The 14,103-nt window shown below is 43.8% G+C and overlaps 1 protein-coding gene across 1 annotated transcript in view; it reads left to right on the forward strand.

The window, feature by feature from the left end:
• The window catches only part of Zzef1 (zinc finger ZZ-type and EF-hand domain containing 1), a 110,352-nt gene that overhangs the window by 78,025 nt on the left and 18,224 nt on the right, over positions 1-14,103 (forward strand). Inside the window, exons 37-41 of the mRNA XM_036195252.1 lie at positions 768-907; positions 4,127-4,404; positions 5,471-5,645; positions 6,183-6,315; positions 12,018-12,217. Coding sequence (XP_036051145.1) covers positions 768-907; positions 4,127-4,404; positions 5,471-5,645; positions 6,183-6,315; positions 12,018-12,217 — 926 coding nt within the window. The remainder of the gene's footprint in view (positions 1-767; positions 908-4,126; positions 4,405-5,470; positions 5,646-6,182; positions 6,316-12,017; positions 12,218-14,103) is intronic.

Genomic DNA, 14,103 nt, shown 5'->3' on the forward strand with positions numbered 1-14,103 from the left:
CTCCTCAAAGTCCACCAGAGTCAGGTTCCCCTGAGAATCAGCATTCTGGTTCATAGGCACAAGTATCTGTCAGGTGCCCCCATGTTCTGGGGCATTGTACAAGGTATATCACCAAAGAGGCAAAACGCAGACGGTAGGTGATGAGCAGCAAACACAAATGTGCAGACTGTTAAAGGGTAATCAAATGCTGCAGAGCTAAGAGCAGGCCAGAGAACGGGAGGGAGGCTCCCTGTCAATCAGGGAGCAGGAAAGCCTCCTTGAGAAGGTGACTGTAAAAAGTGTTCAGCAATCGTTTGTTATTATTCTGGGTTTTGATGTTGTTTTTAAAAAGGTTATTTTTATTTTATGCATATGTGTGTTTTGTCCATGTGTGTATCTGTGCACCAAGTGTGTGCCAGGTAGAGGCCAGAGAGGGAGTCAAGTCCTCTGAGATTGGAGTTATAGGTGGTTGTAAGCTGCCATGTGGATGCTGGGATCAAAACCTAGGTCCTCTGGAAGAGCAGCCAGTGCTGTTAACCATTAGGAAACTCTCCAGCCCCTTTGTTCTTGCTGAAACAGTCTTGCTGTGTAGCCCAGGCTGTCCTCAAACTCTTGATTAGCCACCCTGTCAAGTACTAGGATTCCAAGCATGCATTACCATGCCTAACTTCAGCAGTGAGATATTATCCAGCTGCCTTCTACAGGAGCACAAGGACAATGTCATGGTTTAGTGGCCTTTTACATGTGTGGAGCCTGGCAAAATCTGAAAGTGGTGTTTTCCCACACAGATGCTGAACATCTGGAAGTGTCATCTCAGACAGCAGTGGAGCAGAAGGCAATTACTCCAAATCCTGAGCAAGTGTTTGCAGAGTGTTCCCAGAAGAGGATTTTAGGATTGTTGGCAGCCATGTTACCCCCGATCAAGTCGGTAAGAGGCAGACAGTGTTTTCTTTGTGAAAGAGTGGCCGGTTGTATTCACAGAAAAAAATGGTGGTAAGATATAAGCAGAAACCAACTATTATCAACAGCTCTGTGTCCTGAGGGAGGGGACAACTATTAATTAAAGTTATTTTCTTCTTTAAACTTATATTTTATATATGAGTATGATTGGCTGTTTTTAATTATTTTTTGTTCTTATGGTTACTTTATGTTTTTATTTTGAAAGTTTTTAACCTCATTGAAAATTTGGAAGTGCAATGAATGAAGATCTTCCCTAGATTTTTTTTAATTACTAGTGTTGATATCTGCTTATTTATATATTTATTACATTTTTCCTGAAATTGAAAAAGGACAAATTGAAAGCTTACAGGCACATCATTCTCAGTTCTCCTGAAAGTGCAATCTTCTGAGTACCATGTTACTACTGTATTAAACACTCAGGCCGGACAGCTCACACTGTAGTTCCAGCACTTTGTAGGTAGGAGGTCAAGGCCATACTGGGCTACAGAGTGAGACTTTATATATATATATATATATATATTTTAAAGTTCAATTAAACCAATAAAAATTTAACACTGGTAATTTTATCTCATGTAGAGCAGAACCTAGATACAGATTTTCCCAGTTATTTCTAGAATGCCCCTTTACGCTTTTTTTGTAAAAATCAGTATCCATTTAAGAATGTGTTAGATTCAGAGGACATGCTTATTTGGTCCCCTTTAGTATACCTACCTTGCTTTGATGTGTGTTATAACTTCCTTTCTTTAAGATCTTTCCTCGCCCTCCCCCGAGACAGAGTATCTCTGTTTAACAGCCCAGGCTGTCCTGGAACTTACTTTATAGACCAGGCTGGCCTCGAACTCACAGTGATCCACCTGCCTCTGAAGATCCTGTGTGTGTGCATGCATGCACACCTACATGAGTTTATATATACCACATGCTTGCAGATGCCATGGGCCAGAGGACATTTGGATCCCCTGGAACTAGAGTTAGAGGTGGCTGTGAGTTATCTGGTGTGGGTCCTAGAAACAACCCCATCTTGTCTTTTCCAAGAGCAACAAGTGCTCTTAACCACTGAGCCATCTGTCCAGCCCTATTTTGGTAGCTTTCATAATATTGATATCTTCAAAGAATCTAGACAGCTTAGCTATGTCCTTAGTATTCTTTATAAACTTCTGGACTCTTCATATGTGAATATTTTATGTGAATTTTAGTATTATTTTTTTTTTTATCAAGCCCCTGTCTAACTGCCCCTTTAAGATCTGGTGAGTTATTTTCTTTGGAATGGCATTGACTATATATCAATTTAGGAATAACTGACATCTTTAACAATACTTTTTTTTTTTCTTATGACTAAGAATCAACAGCTAGCAAAATGTGGAAACAAGTTTTTCAGAGTTTGCAAAGCCTAGGGAAGGGGATATCCTTGTCAACCAAGGTTTGGTCTTCAGATCTCTGAGTCCAGGGACATTTTAAAAGACAGTTTGCCAAGAGACGCTGAGAAATCACCTTGGGTGTGGGAACTGAAGCTGACTTATGAGTCAGTCACAGTATCTGGCAGGAGAGTCACATGTGCTCTCTCAGCATAGGGGTTCAGAGAATGTGAGAATGAATTATGAGTTCACAGTAGTCCCTGCAGTTCACACCCAATGGCACAAGATTGATCCAGTCCTTTCTTTTTGTGTTTGCCCCTCTGATCTTCGACTTGAGGTCCTGGATCCCAGGACCCTTGGTATACTTATTTATTGATCAGCCTCCCATCACAGCCACTGTTCCCTGAAGAATATTTCCTCTTCCTTTTCCACTCTACACTGAGGCCTTTGCAACCATAACAGCTCCTCACCGTGTCTGTCTCTATGCCAATTCTTAGGTACCCCTATTACATGGGAACTTGTAGCCCCCACACATGAGCCCCTCTCCACACACCTTCTTTGTTCTTCATGGACTCCAGCAGCCTTATCAGCCATGCCTTGAAGGATGCCTTCCTGAGATTCAGTTTTCCTTTCTAAGAGCTCTTGGTGTTTTGGTTGCTTTGTTTTCTAGTCTGTATACAGTGTCATCTTGAATCATCTTCAACATACTCACTCACAGTTACTAAAGAGGGGCTCTGGTTTTCTGTTTTTTTTCCTGTGGAAATAATAAATGGTTTAAGTGTGTAGAAATGTAGTCAGCTGTTTTCCAAATGGCATTTTTAATAATAAGCATTGGAAGCCAAGTAAAATGCAGACAGTATTTAAAGAAAGAAAAATAAGGCTGAGAAGATGACTTGGTGGGTGAAGCACTTACCATGCGAGCTTGAGGACCCCAGAACCCACTCAGAGTTGGATACAGTAGCTAACATGCATCTCCTCATGGAGATGGGGTGGGTGGAGACGAAAGAATCCCCGGAAGCCCATAGGCAAGCCAGTCTGACATACACAGAAGCAAACAACAAAGAGAGCCTGTCTCAAATGAGGTACAAGGCAAGGACCAACACTGGAGATTTTCCCTTGGCCCCCACATGTGCTATGGTACATGCAAACACACACACACACACACACACACATACCATGTGGGAGGGAGGAAGAGGGGGAAGGAGGGAGGAAGGGAAAATTATTTACAGGCATTACCTATAAATGTGTATGAAGAAAGGTTGACAAACTGTCTATCCAACTGTTAATACTTGTTACTTCCTTGGCATTGGTGGGTCAGAAGGGGACTATGATGGACAGTCTGGATTTTATTTATTTTTTAATTCTTTGAATTCTTTATATAGAACATTATCAGGAAAGGAAGAAAAGAGCAAATGTTTTGTTTACTTTAAGGGTAAAGAAATATTAGAAGTGGCATAAGAAGGGGGTTGGACACAGGGCTCAGCAGTTAAGAGTGCTTCCTACTCTTGAAGAGGACCAGAGTTTGGTTCCCAACACTCATGTCCAGAGGTTCAGCACCTCCTGTAACTCCAGCTCCAGGGGAACCAGTGCCATTTTCTGGGCTCCAGAGGTACCAGCACATACATATGCATAATCAAATATACAACACAAAAAAATTAAATTTAAAAAAGTAGGATAAGATGATACCTGAGCATATTTATTTTCTTTACAGTTGATTATATGCACGCCATTTTGGAAACTGGAATTAGGCAATTGTAACACTTGAATGGGGGCATGTGTAGATCCTGTGGCTGGTCGGAGTTTGTACTAAGGAGATTTCCCCTCTCTGTTGACAGGGTCCCACAGTACCCCTGATAGACCTGGAGCATGTCCTTCCACTCATGTTTCAAGTCGTCATCTCTAACGCAGGCCACCTGAATGAAACCTACCACCTCACCCTGGGGCTTCTGGGCCAGTTAATTGTCCGTCTTTTGCCAGCAGAGGTAGACACTGCAGTCATCAAGGTCCTTTCAGCCAAACACAACCTGTTTGCTACAGCAGACAATGGCATTGTACCAGATGGCTGGAAGACTACCCACCTGCTCTTCAGCCTGGGAGCTGTCTGCCTGGACAGGTAACCTTGGTTTTCATGTACCAGCCTCCACTCCGCACTTCATGCTGTTCACTGAGAGCAAAGGGCTAGTGTTGATGGGTGTGCTGCAGTGCTGAGGCTCTTCTCTGAGAATTCAACTAGCAAGTCCACACCAAAGGAGCTGAGAAGCCTCAGCAGTACCTGCCAGTCAGCTCTGAAGAGATCTATTCTGGTAGATTTTTCCTCAGAAAATTAAGTATAGGCATTGAGGTTGAAAAATCTGTTTTCATTATAAAAATAACAACAATCATAATACCAAATTTGAAATAAAATGAAGAAGGAAAAATGACCTTGATTTGTACCACATACATCTCTAAGCTCCTTTCTGAGTATGACTGTGAATATGAATGTATTTGTATATGGTATGTGAAGATAACATTCTAGAGCGGTGGTTCTCAACCTAGGTTCCTAATGCTGCAATCCTTTAATATAGCTTCTCATGTTGTGGTGACCCCCAACCATAAAATGACTTTCATTACTACTTTATAACTATAATTTTGCTGCTGTTATAAATCATAATGTAAATATCTGTTTTCAGATATATTTTTTTAAATGTGCATTGGCGTTTTGCCTGCATGTATGTCTGTGAGAGGGTTCTTGATCCCCTGGAACTGTAGTTACGGACAGTTGTCAGCTGCCGTGTGGATGCTGGGAATTGAACTTGGGTCCTCTGGAAGAACAGCCAGTGCTCTTAACCTCTGAGCCATCTCTCCAGCCCTTCAGATGGTCTTAGATGACCTATGTGAAAGGGTTGGTTGACCACCCCCAAAGGGGTCATGACCCCTGTTTTAGAGCTATTTGAGAATGTAGTTGTAGATTGAGTTTGTAGGTTGAGTATATAAGTAACAGATCTTAGGCTTAAGTAACAGATCTTGATTTTGTTGTTTTCACTTACCTTTATGTGAAAAGCATCATTCTGGTTGCTTTGAAGCTAAGTGATAGATGGTTCTTTGCATGAGTCTGACTCTACCTAGGACACTGAGCTGTGATGTTTGAGAAGGTGTAGCCTCACACACTGCCACCTAACATTGGTAATCTTGCCTTCTAGCCGAGTGGGCTTGGACTGGGCCTGCTCCATGGCAGAGATCCTTCGGTCACTCAACAATGCTCCATTGTGGCGGGACGTCATTGCCACCTTCACAGATCACTGCATCAAGCAGCTGCCTTTCCAGCTGAAGCACACCAACATCTTTACCCTGCTGGTGCTTGTCGGCTTTCCCCAGGTACAGCATCTGAAGGCCTGTTCGCCCAGGTCTCTAGAGTGTGCGTATACACACACACACACACACACACACACACACACACACACACACACTCACGCTCTCTCTCTCACACACACACACACACGTGTCTGTAATGGTTTTTGAAAATTTTTTTAGCTGCATGATTTGCTTTTCTAGTCTTGATATATTTTTCAGAATTGTGCAGTTATTAGACTTGCATTGTCAATAGTTAAACATTTGATTAATTTTACTAGCTTTGAATAGTAGGTAACTATAATGTATTCAGTTCTAAAGAACTTCAGAGAACTTCACTCTGGCACTCATGTTGATCTTCCTCATTTTGCATACCCCCATCTGACTGGGATAAGGAGCTGTAAAGCTATGGCAAGCACCTAAACTAATTGTGTGCCAGGTCTTCACACAATCCTTTGAACTTGGGGATGAGAAGACCCCCTATCCATGTGTGCTTGTAGAAGAGCATGCAAAAGGGACTGAGCTTGTGCCTAACTAAGTACCTCTCCTGCATCGATGCTCTAGGTCCTCTGTGTGGGAACCCGCTGTGTGTATATGGATAACGCCAATGAGCCCCATAACGTGATCATCTTGAAGCACTTCACTGAGAAGAATAGAGCTGTAATTGTTGACGTCAAAACCAGGAAAAGGAAAACAGGTCCTAAGCATAATTATGTCTTCTAAGAATGGGAGAAAATAGTCTAATCCTTGAATGCTATGAAACCAATGAAGATGCCTCAGTTCTTGTTCCTGCATGTGATTGTTTAATCTTTTTAAATTACATTTATTTATTTGTGTGCACACACACACACATGCTCATTTGCATACACACATATGTGGAGATCAGAGGACAAACTTGTGAGAGTCACTTCTCATTTTACCTTAACCTGAGGCCCTAGGGATTGGACTCAGGTTATCAGGCATGGTGGCAAATGCCGTTATCCATTGAACCCTCTCATCAGCTACATCTTTTAATGAAGTGGATTTCTTATGCAGAGTGTGGTGGTATATGTCTGTAACCTCAGCACTGAGGCAGGAGAATCACACAATCAAGATCAGCCTGCTAGTGAGTTTGAGGCCAGTCTGGACTGTATAATGAGACCCTGTCTCAGATAAAATAGTAATAAATAAGCATAGTGAACACATAAATTGATTTCTTATAGATAGCATATGGTCAGTCTTTTTAATCCGGTGTGACGGCCCCTTCCTTTCAGTACTTAGTCGGGCATTTGGTGGCTGATTGAGTTTGAGTCTGCTGTCTCCTTGCTTACTCTCCATTTGTCTCTGCTCCTGGTTCTTTGCTCTTCTCTTGCCTTCAGGGGTTATTCCACTTTGCAACTGTAACTATAACCTGGAATAAGCAAGGAGATAGCAGACCTAAACTCAATCAGCCTTCAAATGCCTGAATAATGATCATTTTGTTCATGGGCCCATGACAGAGATGTCTGGGGAAAGAGGCTGACTATCCACAGAATGGGTCATCCTACCTACTTGAGTACTGAATTCCTCCTCTGCTGAAGTCACCCTTGATGACTTACATGGTGACTTACATGACTTACTCCAATTATTTATTTGGAGCACAAGTATCTTCACATCCTTCTCCATTTGGAGAGAGCTATCCACACACTTCTTCCTCAAATGTGTTTCTCACCAATTTTTTAATCTTGCTCTTTCTAAGTTCCTAGTAAATAATCACACATCTGGCTATTTCTCCTTCCAAGAAAAATGTATGACCATGTGTACTGCCTAAAGTTCTTCACCTTGAAGATTTCCCTTCACCAGTATCTTTCAGGGTTGTCCCAGAAAGGGCTTGTAGTGCTGCAGCTGTCCACTTCTGGGTGGTGCTGCATAACGTGCAGAACCATCGGTAAACCAGGCTCTAGTCTTCTCTTCCTCAGTCAGCTGATCATAGGGTACACCTCTTAGGCTATAGGTGCATGCTTGGCTGCAGACAGCATTGTAATGGGAATATAAACCATTGGCATTTAGGCAACCTCTTCATGTAACTTGCTTGTGCCTTCAGGACCTGCTCTGGTCCAGTCATGTGTATACCACCTCCATTTGATAATGGATTGCTACTGTGCACTTCCTACTTTATGGCTTAGTGGGTCATAATACCCAGTTCACAATGGCCACAGAAACTTGGTGTCCCATTGTCAGATGTTCAGTTTCCACTAAGTCACAAAAGCAGGCCAAGAGCTGTCTCCCAAAGGGGAGAATAGTTGTCTGCAGATGTTGGTAGAGCCTTGTTCCAAAATCCCAAAGGTCTCTTCTGTGATTCACCTATAGGGGCCTGCCAAAGGCTCCACACAGCATCCCTATCTGCCACTGACACCTCAAGTACCATCGGGTCTGCTGGATCATATGGTCCAAGTAGTAGATCAACCTGCACAGCAGCCTGGACCTGCTGTGAAGAGCCTTCTCCTTTCCAGGCTCCTCTTAAAGCTAGCAGCTTTCCAAGTCACTTGGTGTATGGGCCAGAGTAACACACCCAAGTGAGGGGTGTGCTGTCTCCAGAATCCAAACAGGCACTAAACATTGTGCTTCTTTCTTGGTGGTGGCAAGGGCCAGGTGCTATAACTTATCTTCACCTTAGAAGGAATATCTCTGCCTGACCCCACACCACTGAACTCTTAAAATTTCACTGAAATAGAAAGCCCTTGAATTTTGGTTGGATTTATTTGCCATCCTTTGATGTACATTTGTGCTATTACCAATAAGTCCAAAGTAGTTGCTACCTCCTGCTTACTTGGTCCAGTCAACATAATGCCATCAATCTTTTGCCCCAATGTGGTTTTTTTTATGGAAGAGAGAGATGATCAAGATTCCTTGTAAGTTATGACACAGGGTTGGAGAGTTAATATGTATTGAGGTAAAACTGAAGGTATACTGCTGGCCTTACCAACTGAAAGCAAATTGTTTCTGGTGGTTTTTATGGACAGGTACCAAGAAAAAGGCATTTACTAAATCAATAGCTGCATACCATGTATCAGGAGATGTGTTAATTTGCTCAAGTAAGAATACCACATCTGGTACAGCAGCTGCGATTGGAGTCACTCCTTGATTGAATGATAGTCAACTGTCATTCTCCCCAATCCATCTGTCTTCTGCACTGGACAGATGGGAGAATTAAAGGGAGATGTAGTGGGAACCACCACCCCTGCATCTTTCAAGTTCTTGATGGTGGCACTAATTTCTGCAGTTCCTCCAGGGATATGATGCTGTTTTTGGTTCACCATTTTCTCTGGCAGAGGCAATTCTAAAGGTTTCTATTTAACCTTTTCAATGATAATAAGCCCCATTCCACAGGTCAGGGAACCAATGTGAGAATTTTGCTAACTTCTAAGTATATCTATCCCAATTATATATTCTGGAACTGGGGAAATAACCACAGGATGAGTTCAGGGACCCACTAAACCTACTGTTGAGTTCAATTTCAGCCAAAACTCCAATAGTCACCTAGCCTCCATAAGCCCCCACTTTAACTGGGGGACCACAGTGTTTCTTGAGGGCCTCCCAGAATCAGCGTCAATTCAGATCCAGTATCCAATAGACTCTGGGAAGTCTGATTGTGTCCTTCCCCCCAGTGTACAGTTACCTTTGTAAAGGACAAGAGGCCCCTCTGGGGAAGGTTAGGTTGTTTTATCAAAGTCCTTCCTCAGGGGATTCTGGCAGTGCCTTCATCCAAGGGGATCTGGATCTGCAAACTGGCTCATCTGGAAATTGGATTAGGGGCTGAGATTTCCTTTTGCGACAATCCAATGTAGCCTTTCTTTCATTTGTTTGAGGTTCCCCCCCCCTCTTTATACAGATCAAACAAGAATACAGTAGACTTCTTATCTATTTGATGCCTAGAAACACCATGATTGACTAGCCAGTATCAAAGATCCACAAGTCATGCCACTATAAAAATCACTTTGCCTGTGCTGCCCATTATGGATCAGGCCATTATCAACATGCTTTGTCAATGCTGCCCATTATAATAACTACCATCACCTTGCCTTTGGTCATTCAGTACTGCCACCTGGCCCCTGCTACTTCAGGGGCCCAGTTAAACCCATAACATTTTGATTCATCCAACTGAGAGCAGCATCTCCAACCCCAAGGTCTGGCACAAGGAAAGGTGACAACAAAGCTCTTCAAGTGTGCTGGGGCCCTTTCACCATTTTGCATCTTACTGAATTCATGAAGGGCATGACTTCTCAGCCTTCCGCTTGTGGAGGATTGGGTTTTACACAGTGGACCCACTCTAGCATTGCAATCTCCCTGAGTCTTAAAATCCTTTCATCAGCTGAGTGGTGGCGCACACCTTTAATCCCAGCACTCGGGAAGCAGAGCCAGGCTGATCCCTGTGAATTTGAGGCCAGCCTGGTCTACAGAGCGAGATCCAGGACAGGCATCAAAACTACCCAGAGAAATCCTGTCTAGAAAACCTAAATAAATAAATATTCCTTTCATCATCACTAAGCCAAGGGTTAGCAGGCATTTCTGTCTCCTCCTCAGTAGGCCATCTCTTGATAAATGCTTCAGCCAACCATTAGAACAAACTTGAGATGCCTTTAACTGTCTGAGCATCCCTATTAAGCCTAGCTCTTCCACTCAGTGGCCTTATCAGTGCTCAGCCTGACCCAGTTTTGCCCTTCCACCGTTAGCCCACACCCTCACAATCCATTCCCGCACACACTCCCATTCTGCTTGAATGAATTAGCAAACTGAGTTCATTAGTATTGTAGCACACCTACTTATAGACTACACTTTCTCTCTCCCCTCTAGGAGCCTGCTTAGCCTTAAGTCTGGTTATAGGTCTAGAGGCAGCTATTGATAGACCCTGAGGACATCAGTATTGCCTTTCCTGCATCTTCAGAGAAAGCCACTGCTGGTTTAGCAGACAATGAAGGATTAATTTCCTCAGTCAAATGTAAAAAGGGCAGTATTTCAGGGGGTGGGAGTAAAATCTGCCAAGGGTGGAGAGACTGCTCCTTCAGGTGAGACCAACCTTTCTGAGGACTCAAAGTTCTCAGCTTCAATGGGGTCCTCCCACATGTCTCCATCCCAAGTTACAGTATCCTACCAACACCCTCTGAGGCTGGGACTTGAATTCTTTCCATAATTCAGCCAAGCTTATAGTAAGGGCTTTGTTCTGATTTTCTTCAACAAACTCTGTAGCTGCTGGAAAGAAAAATCACTTTCAGGGCACACTTAGAAACTTCTAGACTATTTATGCACCTCTGGAAATGGTCCGTTTTATCACTAAGTTTATTGTTGTCCCTCACCATATTTTGAGATGCTAGAGCTGGTTAATTTTATCATGGGGCTCATTCTTTTCCTCTGTCAATTTATCCAGAGATGCAGGAGCAACCAACCAGTATCATTTTCCTTATTTTTTCACAGATTGTCAAAAGTTTTACATACAGAGTCACCAAATCTATGGCCTTTCACATCACAGTTGTTGAATTAGGACAATCAGATGCACTTGTCTCCTTTAGTTTGTAAAATAGTTCCCACCACAGGCTTTCAGTACTCCGAGCATTAGCAAATTGGAAAACCTAGTCTGGATACTTAAATTCATCCTTATACTTCTGTTGCTCTAGAACCACTTCTGATACCAAAATCTGCATTGATCAGGGTCTCTAGAGGAACAGAATTGATAGGATGAAGTGGGGGAGGGGCGGGGTTTATGAGAATGACTTACAGGCTGTGGTCCAGCAAGTCCAACAATGGTTATCTATCAATAGAAGGTCCAAGAATCTAGTAGTTGTTCAGTCCATGAGACTGGATGTCTCAGCTGATCTTCAGTATATACCAGAATCCCAAAGAAGCAGGCTCTAATGTCAGTAAAGGGATGATGGACTTGCCAGGGAGACTGAGGGCCAGCAGACAAAGAGAGCAAGCTTCCTTCTTCTTTGTCCTTTCTATAGGCTGCCAGCAGAGGGTATGGCCCAGATTAAAGGTGTATTGTCCTACTTCAAAAGATCTGAATTTAAAGTGGTTCTTCCCACTTCAGATGATTTAATTAAGAAAAAAGTCCCGTCTCAGGTGTGCCCAGCCACTTGGGTTTAAGTTAATTCCAGAGGTCCTCAAATTGACAACCAAGAACAGCCGTCACGGCACCTTTGATGATGACCTGCTTGCACACAGTAATTAGAACTTTGCGTTGTGACTTGTCCCTCATGGTTTCCCCGTGGACAAGTGCCACTTTTGTGCTCACCTGCAACTGGGCTTAAATACAGTGGCTGCACCTGAGGCTGGGAGATTGTTTCTCAGTCCTTGCTTAAGTGAGGCCTGTGGAGAAGCCTGGCTGCAGAGGACACTAACTGTACTCTTTGTGCCTTTCTTTTCCTTGGTGACATGATGCTTCAGTGAAGGACTACCAGCTGGTCCAGAAGGGAGGAGGACAAGAGTGTGGTACCTCCCAGGCCCAGCTGAGCCAGTACTCCCAACACTTTGCCTTTATTGCCAGTCACCTTCTGCAAACCAGCATGGACAGCCATTGTCCCGAGGCAGTGGAAGCAACCTGGGTCCTGTCCTTGGCCCTCAAAGGTTTATATAAAACACTAAAGGTAATGGTGAGCCTCTTCCATGTGCACAAGCTTACCTGTGATTTGACATCTGCAGGGGATTAACAGGGAGGAAATGCCAACTGATTTGGATGAATGGTTAACAATGGGTTCTTTTTAGAAATGCTTGAAATCTTACACAAGGATAACTTTGAAGAAGAAAGAATTTTCTCAGTGTTTTGAGTCTCAATTTTTATTTTGTTTGTTTGTTTGTTGTTGTTGTTTTTGAGACAGAATTTCTCCTGTATAGCCTTGGCTGTCCTAGCACTCACTTTGTAGACCAGGCTGGCCTTGAACTCAGAGATCCACCTGCCTCTGCCTCCAGAGTTCTGGGATTAAAAAATGTTCCACCACCACCTGGCAAGTCTCAGGTTTTTTGTTTTTTGTTTTTTAATTTTATTTTTATTTTACGTGCTTTGGTGTTTTGCCATGGGTGTCAGCTCCCTTGGAACTGGAGTTACAGACAGTTGTGAGCTGCCATGTGGGTGCTGGGAATTGAACCTGGGTCCTCCGGAAGAGCAGTCAGTGCTCTTAACTGCTGAGCCATCTCTCCAGCCCTCTCAGTTTTTTAAATATTGTGTCATGGACTCTGGTACCGTGGCTTCACAGAAACGTAATCCTGTCTAGGGGGAAGAAAACTGGGCTGAAATGTTTTTCACTTCATGCCCAACAGGAGCTCTTCTAGGTTATCACAGGAATTGAGGGAGGAGTAAAGGGAGCCAGCATCCCAAGGAGCTTCAAGGGATCAATGTGACCATGAGGCTGGGAGGAAGCAGCTAGGTGAGGGTTGAGTAGTATCTGGGGTGGAGAGAAGCCCTGACCCCTGATGACTTTGGGGGCCTTAGTGGGCTGGAGGGCTGTGAGGATCTTTCAAGGAGATACATTGAGGTTACTTGCAGGATGCTCATCCTTCCAGCTGTCTGGAAAGGGTCTCAGCTGAAGTGTTCAGTGATGGCTCTGGGAGGGAGGTCATTGGATGGTGGAACAGGGGGACAGCTCAGGCTGCACCAGAGACTTGCCTGCTTGGCTCTCCAGCTGTGGGCAGCCCTGAGAAGGTGTCATTGTCAGCTGAGACCATTCATCTGCTAGTTGTTTAGTTTCACAACGTGGTCTGTTTCACTGTTTCCACTATAATAGAGAAGGGAAATGAACTTGCTGATGGCAGAGCTCTGAAATCCTTATTCAGTTTCATTTGTTTGTTGAGACAGGTATTCGTTAGGTAGCCCTGGCTGGACTGGAACTTACTATATGGACCAGCTTGACCTCATACTCAGAGTCTGCCTGCCTCTACTTCCCAAATGCTAGGATTAAGGTGTGCACCACTGTGAGTACTCAATCAGTTGATATTGTTGAGCACCAAGAGCCAAGTACAGTGGTGAGCTGGAAAGAAGGGCCATGCTCTCATGAGGCTTGGAGTCTCCCAAGCCAGAGGAGGCATCACCTCCATACCGTCATCAGAAAGCCTTTGGAAGGGGGAAATTGGAGGTGACAGATATGGAGCTAGCCTTGGGTGACATGGACAGAAAGAATAGCAAGTTTCAGGCCTTGAAGTGAACCAGGCATGATGGTCACAGAGCAGAAGGACCTCTAGATCTTTAAGATAGTGCAGCAAAGGGGATGAGGCCAAAGAAGCAGGCAGAGAGCCTTGTAGGACCCCATCAGCCATGGTTAGGGCTTGGACTTTAGCCTCAAGCGTTTTTGGGAAGGAAAGAGGGGAAGTGACATAAAAATGGGTTTCAGAAGTGTTTGTTTAGTGAAAGAACATAGAGTGAATGAGGGGCAGTGGCTCTTGATGAAGTGCTTTCTTACTGACTGGAATTTTCCCTGTAAGGTCAGTTGGGCCATCAGCTCTGGAAAAGGCTGGTGCTCTGCCAACAACGACGACGTTA

The sequence above is a fragment of the Onychomys torridus genome, chromosome 8 (genome assembly GCF_903995425.1).
Source record: "Onychomys torridus chromosome 8, mOncTor1.1, whole genome shotgun sequence".
In the NCBI taxonomy this organism is placed as follows: domain Eukaryota; kingdom Metazoa; phylum Chordata; class Mammalia; order Rodentia; family Cricetidae; genus Onychomys; species Onychomys torridus.